At 44.4% G+C, this 22,570-nt stretch overlaps 5 protein-coding genes across 6 annotated transcripts; 3 read left to right on the top strand and 2 right to left on the bottom strand.

The window, feature by feature from the left end:
• Nucleotides 1–2,101: 2,101 nt before the first annotated feature.
• Nucleotides 2,102–4,328, bottom strand: LOC134457614 (protein B4). The gene is made up of 5 exons (XM_063209617.1): nt 4,202–4,328; nt 3,652–3,920; nt 3,432–3,534; nt 3,050–3,108; nt 2,102–2,628 (listed from the first exon to the last, which is right to left on the bottom strand). Exons 1-5 carry the CDS (start codon nt 4,284–4,286, stop codon nt 2,209–2,211), a joined length of 936 nt encoding a protein of 311 aa, XP_063065687.1. The 5' UTR covers nt 4,287–4,328; the 3' UTR covers nt 2,102–2,208.
• A 723-nt stretch (nt 4,329–5,051) lies between these two features.
• LOC134456468 (uncharacterized) lies at nt 5,052–7,644 on the top strand. The gene is made up of 4 exons (XM_063207828.1): nt 5,052–5,345; nt 5,866–6,050; nt 6,382–6,540; nt 7,408–7,644. The coding sequence occupies exons 1-4, from the start codon at nt 5,189–5,191 to the stop codon at nt 7,642–7,644; spliced, it is 738 nt and encodes a 245-aa protein (XP_063063898.1). The 5' UTR covers nt 5,052–5,188.
• An 858-nt stretch (nt 7,645–8,502) lies between these two features.
• On the top strand, nt 8,503–12,674 carry LOC134456758 (coiled-coil domain-containing protein 27-like). Its single transcript, XM_063208284.1, has 6 exons — nt 8,503–8,676; nt 9,260–9,390; nt 9,877–9,954; nt 10,604–10,816; nt 11,645–11,749; nt 12,293–12,674. The coding sequence occupies exons 1-6, from the start codon at nt 8,517–8,519 to the stop codon at nt 12,437–12,439; spliced, it is 834 nt and encodes a 277-aa protein (XP_063064354.1). The 5' UTR covers nt 8,503–8,516; the 3' UTR covers nt 12,440–12,674.
• Nucleotides 12,675–12,762: 88 nt separating this feature from the next.
• On the bottom strand, nt 12,763–16,718 carry mad2l2 (mitotic arrest deficient 2 like 2). Of its 2 annotated transcripts, none has more exons than XM_063208286.1 (9): nt 16,631–16,718; nt 15,770–15,901; nt 15,548–15,666; nt 15,302–15,373; nt 15,019–15,119; nt 14,699–14,793; nt 14,520–14,593; nt 13,859–13,951; nt 12,763–13,586 (listed from the first exon to the last, which is right to left on the bottom strand). In XM_063208286.1, the coding sequence occupies exons 2-9, from the start codon at nt 15,807–15,809 to the stop codon at nt 13,533–13,535; spliced, it is 648 nt and encodes a 215-aa protein (XP_063064356.1). In that variant the 5' UTR covers nt 15,810–15,901; nt 16,631–16,718; the 3' UTR covers nt 12,763–13,532. The 2 variants fall into 2 exon arrangements, with proteins under 2 accessions (XP_063064356.1, XP_063064355.1); XM_063208285.1 differs by lacking the exon at nt 16,631–16,718 and adding an exon at nt 16,117–16,143.
• Nucleotides 16,719–16,979: 261 nt separating this feature from the next.
• On the top strand, nt 16,980–22,566 carry smim1 (small integral membrane protein 1). The gene is made up of 3 exons (XM_063208287.1): nt 16,980–17,070; nt 17,813–17,912; nt 21,284–22,566. Exons 2-3 carry the CDS (start codon nt 17,824–17,826, stop codon nt 21,405–21,407), a joined length of 213 nt encoding a protein of 70 aa, XP_063064357.1. The 5' UTR covers nt 16,980–17,070; nt 17,813–17,823; the 3' UTR covers nt 21,408–22,566.
• Nucleotides 22,567–22,570: the final 4 nt, after the last annotated feature.

Here is a 22,570-nt window from a genome sequence, read left to right on the forward strand (position 1 = left end):
CCCAAGTGCAATAGCCTCTCCATCATAAGGTGGGGCCTGATCGTATTGAACGCAGACGAAAAGTCTATAAAAAGAACCCTAGCATACCATTTCGGCCTGTTCAAGTGGCTATAGATGTTATGGAGCATGTGCAGTAGAGCATCGTCTGTGCTCCTCAATGCAAATCAATGGAGAACACGCCCACCTCTGTCAAAAAATGGACCAAATCTGTGAATATGAAGTAACACACTAATCAAAGACTAGATTTGAAATGTCAGGCTAAATATGTACTTTAATCATATGAGACGATAAAATACATTTAAAAATCTAATTATATTAATTATGTAGATGTTTAGCAACACACTTCAACTATTGTCCTTGTATGGGGTGTTGATGGACATTTGTGTTTGACAGAGATGAGCCGCCTTCTCCATTCATTTCCATTTCTCAGGTCTACCTCCACAAATGGCTGCCACGGATTGCCATGAAAAGGGGGGTGGGGTCCACTCTAGTGTTCTACCTTTGAGTATAGTAGTACTCCCCCACCCCCAGTTATTAGAGCAGAGGTGTCTAACGGGGTGTTACATTCGACTCCAGACTTGTAGAGAAAAATAAAACCAAGAATGTCAAAAAATAAGTAAATCTCTTACAAAGTTGCTGCAGGTGGTTGAGGTTTCATGTATTCAATACTTGAGAACAACTTTGCCTTTTTGCTCAGCATTTACAATCAGTGTTCCTGATGTAGGCTACCGGTTCACCCACCTCGACACGAATGACTAGCAATTTTATGCCGACATGAAGCAGAACTTCGTGATATTTTACAATTACATTACTGCTCCGGCAAACATGAGACCAAATTAGCCGTTAGCAGCCCCTGAACCAAAATGAGTTTGACACCCCTGACTTGGCATCCGTTTACCAATGTTACCAGGCTGCCTCCTGGTCAGCAGTCTCTGGTCACTGACTGTATTGTATGTTTGGGCTCCATAACTGAACAAGTCGGTTAGTGGAACTAGATTTAAGAAATAAACACTTTGAACAAAAGCTGGTATGTAGACATGCTGTAGAATACCCTTCCCGCACAGAAATCCCACTTAGTGCTGCAACAAAGACAAATTTGAATGTCTGAAATATCCTTAGTTCAACTGCATGGCAAGCAGGCGTTCAGGGGTTTAAAGTGTGACTGAGTCACCAGTATAAGAGGCCCCCCACACAGTCTAATTTATGTAGATATATGTCTGGAGTTTCCAGTGGAGCTCATTGTACATAGGGCCCACAATTTGTTGCCATGCCCCTGATGGCAAGTCACAGACTACCAGTAATACTTCCAACAGACCACGGGCTCAACACCTTTGCTTCACACAATAAACAGTAATATGAAATGGCTGCAGATGTACCAGTTTCCCACTGCATATTTTTTAAACTTAACCCCTTAGTCTATAGTTTACGGCAGTGGCCTAGGCAGACATTGAGTGTGTTCCAAGACGAGACCTTGCGTCCTCCACACTTCCTCTTGTGGCCTCATGTTTTACTGATGTCCTGCCTTTGTAAAGAAAACTATTAGGCTAAGTTTACCCACTCTCAGCCTAGCCAAAACAATTTTCCGGGGGACTTTTCATTTACCATCCTGTTTGAAAATGTGAAAATGACCTTACACTTGAGCTTTTGCGAGATATTGAAATAATGCCGTTTGTGATATCACAACATATTACTTCCTGGTACGAGGCCACAAGCCCAAGTGGAGGACGCAAGGTTGCATATTGGAATGGACACAATGACATGGCATACAGAGTAACCTGAAAAAAACTGGCATAGCCTGCAACATTCAGCCTTCCAAGATGGTAGGTCCCTTTATGTACAGTGGAAGCAACATTTTGACTGACCTCGCCAACCTTACCACCGATCATCATTACAGGCATATCCATTTATCGCCAAATTCAAGTGAAGTGTGTTCTACAGCAAAAACCAGTTTGCACTGAAGACTGAAATGTTTGACCATACCCCATTGTGTAGTAGAGATAAAAAATAAAAAAAAACTGCAGCATAATGGGACTCAACAACTTCCACCTGTTCAGTTGCAGTATGACCCCATCCAAAACAATACACAAATCCACTCAATTCATATAGCTCAATAAAACCCTTTATTTTTTAGAACACATCTATAAAAATACTGATTTAATTATTCAAATAAAACAGAACACGGGGGAAACAAAACCCAAAACAGTAGTGCTATTCGGCAGTGGCACCCCTTTTTCGTTTGCCTTTTCCATCCCCTTCCTCTGCAGTCTTTTGGGCCTTTCCCTCTCCCCCATCCTTGCCCTCTGCATCCTTAGCACCCTTCTTGGCCCCCTTGCCCTCTCCATCCTTCGCGCCCTTCTTAGCCGCCTTCACCTCCTTGGCGGTCTGCTCCCCATCCTTCTCCTCTGCATCCTTACCACCCTTCTTGGCACCCTTCCCCTCTCCATCCTTGGCACCCTTCAGGGTCTTCGCGGCTCCCTTCTTTGTGGCGGCCGGCTTGGCAGCGGTGCCCTCTTCCTGTCCCCCATCCTCAGAGGAGGCAGCTGCGGCTTTGGCCTTTGGCTTCTTAGCCGGAGCCACCTTACTGGCCGCGGCGCCCTTGGCCTCGCTAGTCTTCTTGGGCTTGGGCTTCTGGATCAGGGACAGATGACAAGACAGATGGCACAAACTGTTAAAGCAGTCAGCGTGTTACAATATGTGACCACAATATGTGTCCTCCACTTGTGCTTGTGGCCTCGTACCAGGAAGTAATACGCTGTGATGACATCACTGACAACAGCATTACATTTTCAATATCTCGTAAAAGCTCAATTGTTAAGTAATTTTCCCATTTGCAAACTGGATGGTGAATGAAGAATTGTCCCTCAAAAATTGTTTTGGCTAGATTGACAGCGGGGAAACTTAATAGTTTTGTCCACGGAGGCAGGGCGAGGCCACAAGCACAAGTGGAGGACGGGAGTGTGCATATTGGAATGCACATGAACTGATGCACACCACTTGTTTTGGGGGGGGGGGGGGGGGGGGCTCTGACAATTAAAAGTCATATACTTACAGAAGAGGCTCCATCCTTGTCTGCCCCCACCTTTGCCTTTTTAACGACTTTGGAATCTTCTGAGAAAGGTGAAGACAAAAAAAATTAAGGCCACAGTTCAATGTCCCATAGAGGACTCGTAAAACGGCATGAGCAAATGCATTAGGTAGGCTACACTACAGTGTCTAAAAGTTAGTAGTCTTGTCCCCCTTTTCAGAATGCATCGTCCCATGGCCCATTAAGGGCCAACTCGCATAATGAAGAATTTCACCAAAAGGCTGATATTTCATGGCTTGTTCACTATTACAATTTTTTTTTTTTTTTAATCTGTTGAATGTTTGTCAAAAGGTTACATTTTGACAAAGAAAGCTTATAGTGCGTAATTGACCGATCAACAGCTCACCTTCGTCGCCCTTGGCCTTCTGGGCTTTGGCGGCTTTTTTAGGTTTGTTGGGGTCGGCGTTCTCCTTCTTGGCAGACGGCTTCTCCTTGTCCTTCTTCCCAGGCTGAAGTGATGTAAAACAAACGCGTTGTCACCCAATTAAACAAAAGCACGCCACAAAGGAATATAAACTGTTGAACTCAACCCAAAGTGATACAAATACATCTGATTATCTGCTCACCCGAAATTTTCCTTGGGCGCCAGCGGCATTCGCCGAATTGGTGGCCCGTACCACGGTGCCCGTTTCCAGACCCTTGGCAAGCGCCCTCCGAACCATATACTTGAGGCGGAGAGCGTCGACGGTGGGGTACTTCTCCGTGATGTAGCTGCGCACGGCTTGCCCCGAGACTCCCTTCCGATTATCCAGCTCCTTCAGCGCCTCTTGCAGCATGACCATGCAGGAGGGGTGCTTCTTGGAGGCCACCGGGTCGTCTGCAGACTCCGTTGGCTCTGTAGAGGGAATTGTACGTTTAATGCAGTAACCAACCAGTGGTGGGTAGAAACTGTTTCAGGAGAAGTCGCCGGTTTCTCGTGTTCACTGACGTTAGGCCTGTATAGCAACATTGATGAACTTACAGATCACTTTTACGCATTTCCTTTTACCAACTGAAAGGGAAGGGCATTGACATTCATTGCAAAGCGGCCCAAGGCCAAAATGTATTCCTTGTGTCAAAAGAGAAGTCCGTCACAAACATCATGGCTAGCCATACTGTCTTAATTAATGGTCTTACCCGCAGCCGCCTTTTTGGTCGCTTTGATTGCCTTTTCAGTGGCTGGCTCCGGAGTTTCAATTTGAACTGCCTTCTTTGGTCCCATTTTCCGTCTAGTGCCAAGCAACCCAACAATACAACGAAATCAGACTATCACAAATGCGAATTTTATAGTGAATTCTCTCGAGAAGCCACTTCGAGAACACCTGCTCTCCAATTAGTGCGCTCGTGGATTGGCGTGTTGCCCACGTGACAAACCTGTGTTCTGGAAAGGGTTTCATTGATTTGAAAGGGTTTCATTGATTTAAAAGATTTCACATTCAATGCAATATAGGCTCTGATGAATATGGTGATATGAGATGCGATTTGATATACTTAAGTTTAATGCGGCACCGACACCTGGTTTTATTTAATGTCATTTATTTGTGCAAGACAATGCAAATTCCTTCTACAGCTCCACACATTTTTTGGCGAGTGACTGGTACCTCTCTACAGCACAATTTGCAGACACATCGAGAAGAGTAGTGATAATGTTATTTAAAGGCTTTATTAAATGTGCTGCAAAGTTTGGTCAGATATTCTTGGAGTGTTGTATTATCCACTTTCTCTGGTTTGGTCATTGTGTGTATCTCCTTCACAACAAAATTGATTCTTGTTTTGTTATTAGAATGAACAATTGGCAAAAGAAGGATTCTAGATTCTTCTACTCATATTCATATCAGAGATTCTCTACTCTGTCTGCTCATATCATGTTCCAACATTATGACTTCATCCCAGGAGAACAATGTTATGGAATTCAGAATGTTCAAGACTGATCAAAGACATTCCATCCTTCTTGCTGAGCTGTAGTTCTTCTCTTACCCAACACAAACATCTTCCAATGCCAATGGTGGGCACAGCTGCCAATCTAAACTGAATGAGGGAACTCTCTCTGTGTGTCTCCTCTTCTACCCCTCTAGTAGCTCTACTGACTGGCTCAAGGCTAGTCACACAAGAGAGGCCAGAAGGATGAGGGAGCGTCCCAAAACAGCTGTTCAGAGTCAGAGTGGCGGACGCAGGAGCCAGAACATTCTGCCCTTCCTGAGGAAAACTTGCTGGGCGCCACCACCTGTGCCCTCTTCCCAGCACCACCAGACTGGAGAGGGCCCCAAACTCAGCCAAGACTGTAAGCAATGGACGTCAAGCCATCATCACTGCATAATATATTATATATTTATTCTTTTATTTGTTTTTGTAATGTGCAGTGATTTGGCTCGACCTTTTTAATTATTGCAAATTATGTTGTAAGGCTTGGCATTTTTATGCCCAGAAGGCTACCTTTAGTTAGATTTAGTATTTTCTCTGGAGACTCAGAGGAATGCACCATAACAGATGCAAAACCCTTTTCAGATGCAAAGTTCAGATGCAAAACCCTTATGTGCATTCGTCAATGGGCTGTATTTCTAAATGAGTAAACCTAACAATTAGTCAACCTTTGGTTGTTTTGGCTTTAATTGTGCTTGACAATAGGCTATAATTTTTAAAACGTTGTTTTTAGATGGGTAATAGTAATAGGCCTATATTAATACATTCATTTCCATATATTTCTGAACAATAAAGGGTTTTGCAACTGAAGTCTTCAGATATTGATGTAATTGATTATGAACATAATGTACTGTGATGTAAATGTAAATGTGTTGTTGCAGTTGGCAGATATCGAATATCTGCAGATAAGGAGTCTGGGAGCGGGCTGAAGAAGGCCCTGACACCCCCACAGCAGGATGCAGATGTACACACACATGCGCACCCATACACACACACTCCTCCGCCAGGGACCGCTGAAATGGAGGAGGGCAAAAGTCCATGGTACCTTACTCTGCTGAAGGAGAAGGTGAGATGTCTAAAGATTTACACACATACACACACACACACACACACACACACACACACACACACACACACACACACACACACACACACACACACACTTGTTATACAATGTTCTGCCACCTAAAAAGTCACCCTCTGGGGGTAGGGGTAAAAACCACACACACGCATGTACCCACTCCCTGACACCGTGCATGCTTACAGGCCATGTGTGTCTCTGTGCATAACCAGTCTCTGCTAACGCTGTGTGTGTGGGAGTGCGTGTGTGTGTGTGTGTGTGTGTGTGTGTGTGTGTGTGTGTGTGTGTGTGTGTGTGTGTGTGTACGTGTGTGCAGGAGCAGTCTCTGCTGACACTGGGTCGTGAGATCACGCGACTGTCCGGGTTTGAGACCGAGTGTGTGCGCAAGGACGGCGAGATCAGTGCTCTGCGGGAGAGACTACAGGAAGATACACGACAGCTCAGACGCACCAATGAGAATGCGGTTAGAGCACAGGTGAGGTGTGTAAATGTTTCAGATTGACCAATCAGAACGCAGATAGAGCACAGGTGAGGCATAAACAAAGAGTAGATTACTCTCTTCGCCATAGAGGTAGTAAATAACACTAGAGGTGACCCCGCCCCCCTTTTTACGGCAATCTGTAGCGGCCATTATCTGTAGGTAGATCAGAGAAATGGAAATTAACTGAGAACGAGGCTCACCTCTGTCAAAAATAGCTTAATCATGTGAAAATGTCCATCAACACACTATACAAGGACAATAGTTGAAGTGTGTTGCTAACTATGTTCATAAAATATATTATTTGATTTTTAAATGTATTTTATCGACTCATATGATTTAAGTAGATATTTAGCCTGACATTTAAAATCTGGTCTTTGATTAATGTGTTACTTCATATTCACACAGTTTTAGTCAATTTTTTGACAGGGGTGGGCGTGTTCTCCATTGATTTGCATTGCCTGAAGGTACCTACACTACCTACGGAAGTTGGGAAGCTCCATCTGCCATTGCCCAGTGCTGTCGCAAATTTCTGTGTCCTCTCTAGTGTTATTTTCTACCTCTATGGTCTTCGCTTAGGAGACCTTTGGAGCTGAAGATGGCGGTAGCGCACATCTTGTGCAAGCCACCACCAAACATCACAAAAAGAGAAGGAGGGGACAACGCCCCCTTAGGAGACCAAACTTGAGCACACTCCTTTGCATTGGGTGGGCAGATTTTGAATCGTCTTTCTCTAACCTACTCTCTTTGGTAGAAGTGTTTCAGATGGATCAGTGAGAGCGCACTTAGAAGACAGGTGAGACAATGGGTGAATCTCTAACTAGTTCCTCCCAGATATTCACATGGCACATGATGCGTTTGTAGGCAGAGCTGATCCTGGACCTGACTGAGGAGGTCAGGCGGCTCCGGCAGGCGGACGAGGAGCTCCATCAGAGGGACCAGCACATCGCCCAACAGCAACAGGAAATGACACGGGTCCAAGAGGAATTGACACGTTTGAAGGAGGAAAGGATGTGTGTGAGGGAGGAAGTACAGATGAAGGAGGCCCAGCTGAGGGAGGAAGCACAGACAAGCAAGGTAAACACCATGGGTTCCTTCTAGAGGATGACATTCTCCCATGGGTCCTGCAGGATTCCCGCGGGATGGGAGTCAAAATTTTAAAGATGAACGGGAGCGGGCAGGAACGGGAATAAAGATGAACGGGAGCGGGCAGGAACGGGAATAAAAATGAACGGGAACGGGAATGCCACTTATTTTTTCTTTAAAAAACAAACAAAAAAGCCTTTGTTTTTGACGAAACGGGAGTGGGGTTGATTTTGAATGGGAGTGAGCAGGATTGGGAGACATTAATTCAGGAGTGGAGGGGAAGGGATTTGTTTCTTTTACTCCAGTCCGGGATGGGACGGGATGGGTTTTTTTTTTTCTGGGACCGGGATGGGACGGGAGTGAAAATCCACTCCCGTGTCATGCTCTAGTTCCTTCCTATATCCTGACTCCCGTCCTCGACCTGTGCTTGTGGCCTCGTGCTTTGCTGACACCCTGAATCAGTGGAGAAAACAATAAAGTTTCACAGCTGTCACCTTTGCCACCACAACATTTGGGGAACTAATTCTTCATTCAAAATACAGATTGCAAATGAGAAAATGACATTAGAATTGAATGGAGAAGCGGCTCACCTCTGTCAAAAGTGGCTTAATTCTGCAAAAGTATCCATTGACACACAATACAAAGACAAATTTTGAGATGTGTGGCTAAATATACCTAACTAATATGGACTGATGTTTTTTTTTTTTTTATCGATTTCGATTTAATGGATTCATGTGATTTTATTAGATATTTACCCAGACATTTCAAATCTTGTAATTTCAAATAATGCCATTTTATATTCATATTAAAATCGTAATATTCCCTGCATGTAAATGTGCTGAGTTTTTATTTCCCTTCTACATCCACAGTGCTGTGATTCAAGTCTGATGGGAGAGCCGTGCAGTAAGGAAGATGACCTTGGGGAAGGCAAAGGTCACAATGAGCTGGAGAGGGCGGAAACTAAACTGATAACTGCCCTGGAGGCCACCAATCAGGCGCTGATGACAGAGTTGGAGGAAGCCAGGGCCAATAACAGGTTGTCCACAGGTGAGCAGAGTGAGTGACTGGGTGGATTCCAATATGCGGACTCCCTTCTCGGTCTGTGTTTGTGGCCTTGTATTTCGCTGATGCCCGGCCTCTGTGGAGAAAACATTTGCGTTTCCCCACTGTCAGCCTAGCTTCAACAACTTTTCGGGGACCATTCTTCATCCACCGTCCCATTTGCAAATGAGAAAATTACATTGGAATTGAGCGAAATATTGAAATACTTTTGCGAGATATTGAATTCTGTTGTTGGTGACGCCATCTCGAGGCCACGAGGAGGCAAGTGAGCAAGGGAGGACGGGAGTCCGCATGGAATCCAACCGCTGTGTCATAGAGGGCCGTGCCAAACAAAAAGTGGTTAATTTCCTCCTTTAGCAGTCGCGCTGTGTTCGTAGAGTTCTTGCCAAATGTACTGTAGGAACACAAGCTCCTGGGTCTGAAGGTTCTGAAGATTATGGAATGTCTTGGGTTCTGCAACTGTTCTCTGTTCTATGTGGTCTAAGAGGTCTGTCTGTTGAAGAACACCAGCTGCTGAGTATGAATGAACTATGAAGGTTCTCATTGCAGAATGTTCTGTGTTCCGCAGGTGCGCTGTGTTCCATGCGTAGAGCTCTGTCGGTTAAAGAACAGGAGCTCCTGACTCTGAACAGTGAGGTGGAGAAGCTGCGGAGAGACCTGAAGGACAGGATGACACAGATACAGGCCATGTCCCACAGGGTAACACACACGCACACACACGCACACACGCACGCTTGCACACACACACACACACACACACACACAGTAACTTAACACTCACTATACAATTGAGTTTCTCAAGGTTCTCTCTCTCTCTCTCTCTCTCTCTCTCTCTCTCTCTCTCTCACTCACTCACTCACTCACTCACTCACTCACTCACTCACTCACTCACACACACACACACACACACACACACACACACACACACACACACACACACTCACACAGTAACTGTACACTGTAACAAATCCGGACCTACGTACCCCAGAAGTTCCGGGTTCAAGTCCTCGTGGGGCAACTCTATTCCCCTTCGCTACATGCACAGTTCAAAATACACACACACACAAACACACACACACACACACACACACACACACACACACACACACACACACACACACACACACACACACACACACACACAGTATAGTCGAGTTAGTATAGTTTGTCTACTGTGCTTTGCAGTTCTCCAGCATGCGTGACGGTCGATCCAGAGATGAAGTGATAAGGACCCTGGAGAGGGACAACTACTCTCTACAACAGGTGAGGAAACACACACACACACACACACACACACACACACACACACACACACACACACACACACACACACACACACACACACACACACACACTCTTCTGTTGGGGCACTGTCCGAGGCAGCTGCCGTTACCCTTAATTTCCCCCTGGCCGCTTCCCTGCTTTGCTTAAGGACCAAAATTATAATATAAAAATGGAAATAATATAAAAACACCAGAGGACTGGAATGTGGCAGTGTCCTTTACTTTCAAGCGTGGGGAAACACATTAAAAATCGCAACAAAAATCGCACCTTTCACCTCATGCCGCAACAAAATCGCAACAACACAGTAAGAAGCTCCGCAACTTTTATCGCGATTTTCTGGAAATCCTCGTGCACCATCTGGCAATTCCGACCGCGATTTTTTGAGAAAATGCCCGCGATTTCCTGGTGGGACTGATTAATAAAGGTACTCTTACTCTTACTCTTACACACGAAAGCTAAGCTGAGATAAGCAAATGCAAGAAGAATGCGTCTTGTCTGTCACAGCGTGTGAAGGCTCCAGAGCAGGAGTGTTTTTATGTTTGTGTGTGTGTGTGTGTGCGTGTGTGTGCGTGTGTGTGTGTGTGTGTGTGTGTGTGTGTGTGTGTGTGTGTGTGTGTGTGTATCCCAGCTGGTGTCGCGGCTGCAGGCCGAGCTGTGTGAGTGTGAGGAGAGCGTGTCTCGTCTGACGCTGCGCGTGCAGGCCAGGGAGCTGGAGGTGCTGCAGGAGCGCATGCAGAGGAGGAGGCTGGCCAAGGAGATGCAGGAGCAGCAGGACACGCTCGTCGAGCTGCAGGCCTCCCGCACCACCACACAAGCAGCCCTGGAGCAGACCACCAGCAAGGTAACAACACACAGGCAGCCCTGGAGCAGACCGCCAGCAAGGTAACAACACACAGGCAGCCCTGCACTAGTGATGGCAGTCTGGCACAGTGCGCCGGAACCTGTTTCAAACCATCAACAGCGAAAACCATAAAATCACTGTTCCGAAGTTTGACTGAGAGTGTCATCCCACAGGAGATGTCGATTGAATCGACCAAATAGACAACTTCATTTACCCATCACTACCCTGCACCAGACCACTATTAGGAGCACTAAATAAGACAAACAGTAAGGGACAGTGTAGTATTGAGCTACATGCCTACCGCCCCAACACACAAGCAACTCTGGACAAGGCCCTCTTTAAGGTGACACACAGTCGGCCCTGGAGCAGACTAGTATTACAACAGTATTATAACACTAGTATTCAGCTACAGGCCTCCCGCCCAACACACAGGCACCCGCGTAGCAGAGCATGTGTAATTTAAGATTTACAGCAGGGGGCAGTATAGTATCGGGCTACAGGCATCCTGCACCAGCACACACGCAGCGCTGGATCAGACCTCAGCCTTGAGCAAAGAACCTTGAGCAGAACAACTCGCTCTTTGTAGTTCTGAGCATTCAGCTCCTCTTGACAGGAAATAAAAGTAGTGGCTTATAGCCTGGAAATGATGGTATATGTAATAGTGGCTGTGGGTCTTACTCAACAGTGTGTAAATGTGTGTGTGTCCTCACTACGAGAGACTTACTACCGTACTAGTACTATGTTGGTGCTAACTCTGCCGTGTGTGCGTGTGTGTGTGTGTGTGTGTGTGTGTGTGTGTGTGTGTGTGTGTGTGTGTGTGTCCTGCAGTATGAGAGACTGCGTATGAAGGTGATCCAGGCTGTGTACTCCGCTGCTGGCACCAGGGCTCCCCAGAAGGAGCTGACGGACGCCGCCATCTACTACACCATGCAGGTAAGCAACACTATGTGGGCTCTATAGACTAAACTATGTAGGTAAGCAGCGGCATGTGGTCTATATAGGCTGTGTAGACTACTAGACTATGCAGGTACGTAGGCTTCACCATGTGGTCCATATAGGCTGTGTAGACTACTAGAATAGACTATGCAGGTAGGCATCACCATGTGGTCTATATAGGCCGTGTAGACTACTAGACTAGACTAGACCATGCAGGTAGGCTTCACCATGTGGTCTATGAAGACGACACCATAATAAAAATAATAATAATACCTTTGTTTTATATAGCACCTTTCAAAACACCCAAGGTCGCTTAACATAATTTCAGTGTGTAAAAGTGTGTGCAAGTATGTAGGTGTGTTCTTATGGACACTAGAAGCCAAAAGCCTCCAAAAAGAGATGGGTTTTCTGGTGTTGTTTATGCGGTTAGACAGCACTATGAGATCTACTATATAGACTACACTATGCAATATGTTATAGTGTTTGGGGGGGGTGGGGGTGGAATGAAGCTCTGAGCCCTCATTCATTTCTCCTCCTCAGAAAATCATTGAGGACCGCTCCAAGTTCTACCAGCGTCTGATCCAGAGGGGAGAGAAGGTTCCCAGCCTGGCCATTAGCGAGGCACCCGCCATCCGCTCTGGATCCGTATCTATGGGCCGTAGGACCTCGGTTGTGTTGGGGACATAAACACACATGTACACACACACACACACAGGACATCAGTTGTCCTGGGGACATAAACACACACGTACACTCACACACAGTCACAATGTGCTGGGCCTGTGGACACATGCCACACTCACCACTATTTTCAGCAACATAGAGAAGATGATACGAAATAAACATCATTGTGACGAACAACCATAACAGCAGAATTTTTAGTAGACAGATTTTATTAAACATTTATTAAACTTTAACATAATATGTTTTCATGTTCATGTTTCTATTCGTAGTCAAATACTCTTACTGTACTCTTGATACACAAAGGTCTTTCATCTCTTTCAGCTTTACAGAAAAAAGAGTCAAGGGGAAAAAAGAGAGGACGACAAAAACACAATAACAGTTCACACAAAAGCACAACCAGATAACATTCACTGTAGTTAAGCGCCATGGTCATTGTCCTTGTAAACAGAGGTATTCCATATTTTCACACACACACACACACACACACACACACACACACACACACACACACACACACACACACACACAAAAGAAGGCAGATTGAAAAAGCAGCACAACATTATACACACTATTGTGTCACAAGTGGCCTAAAAATCTTATTCAAAAGCAAACCCAGTTCTCTCTCTCACACACACACACACACACACACACACACACACACACACACACACACACACACACACACACACACACACACACACACACACACACACACACACACACACACACACACACACACACACACACACACGCCAGGGGTAGCATCCTTGTTAGCAGGGTGTGATTTGTTGAAGAACCAGAAGGGGGGATAAGTTTCAGATTTTAAGCATTAACAATGGAGTTATATACCGCAAATATTAAAATCCTGTAGGAAAAGTGGAGGTGTCAAAACCAGAAGGGGGGACAATCCCCCCCATCCCCCCCTACAAATCGCACCCTGATTGTTAGGAAGCAAAAAGTAGATTGACTCTTGTAAACTTGTCCTCGTCCACGCTGAATCTGAGCCAAGGGGTAGTGTCGTATGCCCCCGCTCCTCGGCTCCACTGTAGCTGTGTGCTGCTAAGATGTCTTCCGCTGTATGTAGCCATCTTGTCCTCTAGTGTGTTGTTGCAGAGGTCTTCTGGGCCCTCTCTTCCACATAGAGTTGCATCTGGGGAGACAGTAGAAAACCAGTGAGACAAACACACACGCACACACAGGATGTAGCAGTAACAGTGATACAAATGTTCTTTATTCATCCCGAAAGAAATAAGGATAATGCATCTGGGGCATAACTCATACACACCAGTGGAACGTATCAACTTCTAAAATAGTTAGCATATTAGTTTGTCCATCTATCTCCCTCTCCATTTATCCATCTGAGAAAAGTTCGTAATAAAGAAATTGCAAATGTGTATGACCACATGTCATCGTCATGGTTACCTTGACGATGTCAGAGGTCATGGTCTTGAGGGGGATGAGTCTGGAGCCCTGCATGAGCACCTCCTGCTCGTCCGCCACGATCCACGGGAAGTCCTGGAAGGTCACACAACGCAAGATTATACCACTTATACAGTACATGACATTTAACACTTTAAGTCCCAGAAGATCATATAATGCAAGGTTATAGCTTACACTGTATGACATAAACTAATTAATAATTGTAATTAAGCAAAGAATATGCTTTTTAGACAATGCAGTAAAAAAAAAAACATTTAGTTCATACAATAGTGACATCAGCTGTTGTTGTACCACGTCAATGCCATTTTAACATGAGAAGTTATAACAGATGAAATCACAACACAGAGTAAATGCTAGTTCTGAAGAGCCCTTCGAATTTGGGAAGTTCTTAGTTGAGAAACTTGTATACACAGAACAAGTTTAGCCACTTGTATTATGACAAATGAACACAGAGCAAGCCGTAAATCTACCAGTAGAGGAGCCTTACAGCTTTATTTTGCTTCCAGGGATGATTAGGTAAAGACACCTGCATGTAATTTACAGAGAAAACATAGTGGAAGAGTAAAGAAAGTGGGCAAGGAAGAAAAGGAAGAGGAAATAAGGAGAGCATGTGAAGAGAAAATGCAAAGATAGGGCGGCAGACCTTGATCACTTGGATCTTCTCCATGTTTCTGGTGGCAGCTTCCCTTGTGTGTACAAGGACTGTGAACGTGCATCCTGTAAAAGAGTCACAAGCAATGCACTGTAAACATGCTTCCTGTAAAAACAATCAAATCAGCAATAGAAATATACTGTCCATACAACTATTGTCTTATGTAGTACCTGGTGGGTTGTTGTCCAAAACAGCGTCACACACGCTGATCTTCAGTATCACCGCCCGAAGGAGCTGCTCCACATGGGAGAGGAGGGTCTCAGAGCTGCAAATACACACACACACACACACACACACACACACACACACACACACACACACACACACACACACACACACACACACACACACACACACACATAGGTAACCTCATTGTGACATGAAGAACTAATCTTAGAAACCCAATACATTACACAACGTAAATACATTTCGGAAGTGTTTATAAGAAGGACACACTAGTGTTCTGCTAAACCTGTCTGTGCTTACGTACCTGATGGACAGCAGTGGAGGCTGGGAAATCTCAAAGACAAACCTCTCCACCGGATGGTGCTCTTTGTCCAGGATGACGACTACCACCTTCTCCGCTTCATTCTGGAGAAGATAGCACAGAATAGAATAAATATAATAGAATAGCAGGGTTTTGTTGTCAGTATATACACATCTGACACGAATAGTCTGCTTACAAAAATTCCATGTATGGCTTCAGAAAAACATGGGGCCCTGGTAACTCAGTCACACTTTATTCCCCTGTACGACACCCCTGGATGTCTCACCTTCTCAATGAGGGGTTTCACACAGTGAAGCGTGTCCTGAATATACTGGTTTAACTCGGGGTGGCATGACATCTGGGAAATCAGACAAGAAGAACAGCAAGTGTGCTGTAAGCTTTAAGGAGATAGACTGGTAGCATTGCGTGGGCAATGTTATAATCAATCAATCAATCAATCAATCAATTGGGAAAATGAAACGGATGACAGAAAAAATGTTTGGCACAAAGAAAGTGAAAAAATATTCCGAACCTGAACAGGGACATTGTACTTCTTCCTCTTCTGAAAGATTCCGGATGGATAGACTTCTCGAACATACAGGATGAGATGAATGGCAACCTCCAAAAACTCGCACAATATATCAGCCACCACTGTAAGTGCAAACCAATCAACATAAAATGATGATTGTTTCAGCAATGGCGCAGACAAAAGTAATGGCCTGTAATCAAACACAATCATATACACGCATCTTACCTTGGCCAAAATTAAGATCCTGTCGTGTTAGTGTAGTCATCCTTTGATCCTGAATGGTTGTGTTACTATAATGGAGAACTCGACGCTACCTGATGTGGTGGCACATGAGGTTTTCCCTTCACTGATACAAAACTGGATAAAAATGTTAAGTAACACTGCCGATCAAACGTGATGGTTGAAATTTCATACAGCCAGATCTGCCTACTGTTCGCAAGACAGACTCAAACGACTGTGTGGTTCAAACCTGAAACACCAAAGGTAATTATCGTTAACGTCGCCTTTTACAGTAATAATATTGTTTGTTAGACGGACAATGTCATATAAAAAAACGTGATATATATATATACCTCCAACTATAACTCTATGTACAAGAGACGTTACAAAAAGGTAGCAAAATGCTTAAATTTTGCAGCCAGTCTTGCAATTCCTACATGTTTACAAATCCGAGTGTCGCCCAGTGATGACGTCAATGGCTTTTAAAACTATGAGCGCGCCTCCTGCTGGTCATAACAAGTAGACCTAAAACAAAGTTGCAACAAAGTTGCATACTAGACCTACCGCTAATTATTATTACATTGTGTTGATCTCTAGCAGTCAAGAAGGTTAGATGTAGTCAGCGGTACTTTTTTGTAGAACGGATACCTATATTTAAATAGGCCAAGAATAAAACTCCTTCCAATTTCACACTCATAAACTGAGTTAGGCCGCCTTCATGAACGATTTATTTAATTAAATAGCCAAGAAGTAGGCCTAGGTTTTCACACGAGTTGAAACCAACGTTGGCCTCTACAGGCTGGATGAAGCATCATAAGGTGTGACAAGAGACTTCCAGTCATAGGCTACACTACAGACACACCCCACCTTATCGGAAGCAAAAGTTGTAGTCGGAAGTTCTTGGACTGTCAAAGTCAACAATCTATCCACTAGAATTCCAAACGCTGGCTGTCGCTTGTGGATGTGGATCAATAGCTCTCTGCCAGCCACTGATGAGAGTTCAAACGAAGACACAGGAGGACCGACCGTGTAATCTCTCTCTCTTGGGAGACAGAAACCTCAAGTGCGCTGTCAGCTGTACAGATCCGGCGACTGCGCAACACTTTGGAATTTGGTCAGATGTTTATCTAGCTGGAGCGCGGTAGTAGTAAGCGGCATAAATAGCCGGCCAAGGAAGAGTAGGCTACGCTTGATATGATCGGCATATAGGCTACTTTTCACCCAGTTTGTGACGGGGCAACAGCACGCATGGGAGCGACATAACCCAGGTTCATTTCAGACATAGGCTACTATACATTCCACAAAGTGTAAGTATCAAACTCTGACCAGTATCGTGTTTGTAATAACAATAGAATACTCGGCTTGGCTAATGCTGTACATTACTATTTCAATGTTTATTTTGAATGCTCCATAGTGTTTTATTTTTTATTTTATTTTGAATGTCGCATAATCACATTAGCCTAAATATGGAAATGGGACAGGTGGTTTCAAGGGATATTACCTCTTTCGCTGTATGCTAAACAAGTGGAACAACGTTAATCCCCTCAATAACTAACAACGTTGGACTTTGGCCAGAGAGCATGGCTGTGTCATTGTGTATGTAATTGAGAGGGAAACAGGTCATGCATGATTAGCCCTTTCTCACCAAGTTTAAACCTCGTGTGTGTGTGTGTGTGTGTGTGTGTGTGTGTGTGTGTGTGTGTGTGTGTGTGTGTGTGTGTGTGTGTGTGTGTGTGTGTGTGTGTGTGTGTGTGTGTGTGATAATAACATGTGTCTGGTTTTTTTTACCTCAGTGGTGGCTGGCCATGGGCCCTGTGTGTGTGTGTGTGTGTGTGCGCGCGTGTGTGTGTGTCTGTGTCTGTGTCTGTGTGTGTGTGTGTGTGTGTGTGTCTGTGTCTGTGTCTGTGTCTGTGTGTGTCTGCATTTGTGTGTGTAGCCTCTGTTTGTGTACCCTGAGCCAATGGTCACAGAGGGTGAGGATGAGAGAGAGAGAGAGGGACAGGGTGCTAATGTATGTGTGTTAATGTTGTTGTGTTTGTGTGTCCCCAGTGCTGCTAGTCATGGAGTCTGAAGATGCTAATGTGTCATACAGCAGGTGGAACGAGGATGTCAACCTCAGCCACTCACAGTCACAGTCCAGCCTCATCAGGTAACACACACACAGATGCACGCATGCATGCACGCACACACGCATGCACGCAAACACGCACACACACGTTCCGCAGTGCGCACACACACATGTTCCGCAACTCATTAGACAGGTATTATTGTGGAGTATACCACTTCTTTGTTTGTATACCTGTAAATACACACACACACACACACACACACACACACACACACACACACACACACACACACACACACACACACACACACACACACACACACACACACACACACACACCACTTAACTGCTCTTTTCAATTATTGTGTAACTGCAGCCTGTTGGCATTAGTCACACACACACACACGCACACACACACACACACACACACACACACACACACACACACACACACACACACACAGACACGCGCACACACACACACACACACACACACACAAACACAAACACGCACGCACGCATGCACGCAAGATGTGGTGGGTGCCTATTCACCTCCACAGCAAACAGTCAATAAAACACACAAATCCACACACAAACATGTAAGCATGCGCACACACACACACACACACACACACACACACACACACACACACACACACACACACACACACACACACACACACACACACACACACTGTGAAGCAATATATGGTGGGTGAATGGTTGTGTATTGACCTCTAAGGCTATCAGCACGTCTTAAGGTTACAGAGGTCACTGGGATCAAAAGCCGTTTTAGCGGAATATCTAAACCTAAATGAGTCATATGTGAGGACAAGCAATACACACACACACACACACAGACACACGCGCACGTAAAAACACACACAACTAAGCACACACACAAGTAAACACGCACACACACACACACACACACACACACACACACACACACACGTAAAAACACACAAAACTAAGCACACACACAAGTAAACACACACACACACACACACACACACACACACACACACACACACACACACACACACACACACACACACACACACACGTAGAAACACACACTGCTAAGCACACACACAAGTAAACACACACACACGTAAAAACACACACAACTAAGCACACACACAAGTAAACACACACACACACACACACACACGTGAGGCTGTCTGATCATCAACTGGATTAATTGCTCCAAACATCCTTCCGTATGCTGGCAATAAAACACAAGTCCTTCACCTTCACCAGAGTTCAGAGTGTCGGTTTGTAACCGTTGTATTCCTTGGCTCAGGCTTAGTTCTGTAACAGGGGAAGAGTGATCTAATGTTGAGCTCATCACATTTCTTATCAAGTACACACCCGCCACCCACACATACGGGCACACAGTGAGTCTGAGCTTGTTACTGACATTATGGAGTTGTGAAAAGTGCAGATGAAGTTGGGGGACTCTGGAGTTTAAGTGAAGGATACGTAGCTATGTGGCAACCCACAGTCACCAGTTTATGTCCACGTGATAGCTTTGTGGACTTTAACACGTTCCCCATTTCACCCTCTGTCTTAGACGTATGCATGCGAGATAATGGCTATTCTGTGTGTAAGTGTTTCGTATGTTCCTCTTTCTCAACTATTTCTCAACTCTATAGCAGGCTACGGCAGGTCATACAGTGTGTCTGTGTGCATGCGTAATCATGTCATACACATGTAATTTATTATTATCATTATTTTTTTTGCATTAGTCATTTCATTCAAAAGCAAGGCAAGGCAAGTTAGTTGTGGGGTGATGATGGTTCAGATTCAGAGGTACAGGAGCCGTTCGGCAACCAGAAGGTTGCAGGTTCGAGTACTGCTCTGCCTGACCCCATCAATGTGTCCTTGAGCAAGATACTTAACCCCAAGTTGCTCCTGGTGGCAGGGTGCCACTGCCACCGGTGTGTGAATGAGAGTGTAAATGGGTGAATTTGAGGCATACAATGTAAAGCGCTTTGAGAGCTTGAAGGAGTGGATAGGCTATATGAATGCAGTCCATTTATCATTACCATTTAGTTTATTTGAATTCTGCATTTTATACACAGAGGCAGTTGAAGGTGCTTCACAAAAATAAAGGCATTCAAAAATACATGTAGCTGGCGAACTAGGACTTGAAGGATACAAATGTGCAATTCAACATGTTACAAGTACAACTCGGTTCAAGAGAATAAAGTAAAATGGATTATCACTCTATTAGCTCTACTTTTTCAAATGATAGTGTGTGTGTGTGTGTGTGTGTGTGTGTGTGTGTGTGTGTGTGTGTGTGTGTGTGTGTGTGTGTGTGTGTGTGTGTGTGTGTGTGTGTTTATGATGACCTTCAGATTAGGTGATTGGCTGCATCTGGTGTGTTCATTAACATCAGGAAGTAGTGTGTTAGTTTCACTCGGACAATGTTGTTGTCAATATACTGGGTTAAACATTATCTGTGCTGACAAAGAAAATGGGTGTTCGTGACCCAACAAATCAGACTCGAACAACTATTTGGCCTTTACAAAGTTGTAAGCATTCCTAAGAAATCTGTCAAGCTCTACAGGTTCCCCATTATTTGTATGTTGCTGCACTTTGTTTTACTTTTGGACTAATACACTACTGTGCTCTATTCCCTCACTCTCTGTATTTTGTTGTATGTGTTGCCTTTGTAAGTCATGCAGGATAAAAGCATCTGCTTAATGTAGTGTCATGTAATGTAACATAATGTAATGTAATCTGTTGAAAGTGGTAACATAATAGATAATAATAGTGAATATAAAAGGTTGAAATAATTTCACACAATAAATCCAACCCCCTACAAATAGGTGTAGAATAATAAGATGACGAACGGTCTTTGGCCGGCTGATCATTTAGAAGTGGCCCAAATGTACATCAAGATAAACTAAGGCTTAAGTTCAGTGATACATGCTGTAAAGTCACTGTATAATCACAGTATGTATATAATATGAATCACTGACCTTAAATTGATACTGTCCCATTTTTGGAAATAAGCTTATTTTACACCTCCCCATGAGTTAAATAATAGGGTTTTACCGTTGTCCTGTACTTTCAACCGTTCTCTGAGTACGGCAGTGCAAATTTTACCTCCAAGCTAGCAGTTAACATTGAGTCCTATGAGACCAGTTAGCTGCCAGCTGGTCTCATAGGACTCAATGTTAACTGATATCATGGAGGTAAAATTTGCATTGCCATACTCAGAGAACGGTTCAAAGTACAGGAGAGAGGTAAAACTAAACTATTTAACTCAAGGGGAGGTTTAATATGAGCTTATTTCCAAAAATGGGACAGTATCACCTTTAAGATTCAGTTCATTATGTTTTACATTTGGGCCACATTTGTGTGTGTGTGTGCGTGTGCGTATGCGTACGTATAGTACGTGTATACTGTGCTTATACATATGTCCCCGTCTCTCCCTGTAGGTTCTATAATCGCCTGTGCACGGGTAACCTGGGTATCTACATCAGGATCGCCGGAGCCGTCGCAGCACTGGTGTCTGTCTACATACTCGGATACGTCACCGGATACTACGTACATGGACGTTGACAACAGCAGTGTGTGTGTGTGTGTGTGTGTGTGCGTGTGTGTGTGTGTGTGTGTGTGTGTGTGTGTGTGTGTGTGTGTGTGTGTGTGTGCGTGCGCGAGTGTGTGTTTGGAGGAGTGGGACAGCACTGGTGTCCGTCTACTGTACCTACTGTGCTATGTGGCCACCAACGGATACCACATACAAGGACGCTGACAACTCCTTTCTATGTGTGCGTATGTGTGTGGGTGTGTGAGAGGGAGAGGATGGGAGTGAGATTGTGATTGCCATTTTTATATGCCAAGAAGATACTCATCAAGGGTTCTATCAAGAGGCACATGCCAAAGGTGCATGGAAAACTGTACACTGAACACTCACACGAGCCATTATTTAATACCTGTTTTTGTAATGAATGAATAATGTACTGTATATCATTTCAAACCATGTGACTGCAACATGTACTGTAGCTTTGCATTTACAAGAGAGCAAAGAATGTTGTTGAGCTGCTCATAAGTGGTCTGTGTGTGTGTGTGTGTGTGTGTGTGTGTGTGTGTGTGTGTGTGTGTGTGTGTGTGTGTGTGTGTGTGTGTGTGTGTGTGTGTGTGTGTGTGTGTGTGTGTGTGTGTGTGTGTGTGAGGTATTTTGTCAACCATTGACAATCATCATCAAACGCATGTAGTACAGTGTATTGCATGAGACTTTTCTGTGTCTAATCATCAGTCCTAACCAATTCTTCAACCAACACTTGTATATTTTTTAACAATGTCCCTGTGTTGAGATAAACTATATATATATATCTAGTGTGTGTCTGAGAGAAAGAGAGAGAGAGTGTGTGAGAGAGAGCCAGGTGTTGTGCTGCAGGCCAGTGCATGTTTCAGATGTTCAGCAGCAGTCACCCATTGTCACGGCAACAGAGCAACACTGATGTAAACAAACAATCACTCATCTCATCTCATTGCCGGGAGTGTGGAAATGGAAAGTGCTGGAACATCTGTGTATGCATTAGAGGAGTAGCCTATTCAGTGAATAGTATTCGTGTCAATCACTACAATTGCTAATTGTAACCCTTGCCAAAAGTGTATGCATAACATGAACATGACAAAATGTGTAGACCAAGTGATTTACATGTCTTTATTTTCATAATTTATATAGTAGCACTGATAATGATAATAAAATGATGAACTAA

This window comes from Engraulis encrasicolus, chromosome 10 (assembly GCF_034702125.1).
Source record: "Engraulis encrasicolus isolate BLACKSEA-1 chromosome 10, IST_EnEncr_1.0, whole genome shotgun sequence".
NCBI classification, from domain to species: Eukaryota; Metazoa; Chordata; class Actinopteri; order Clupeiformes; family Engraulidae; genus Engraulis; species Engraulis encrasicolus.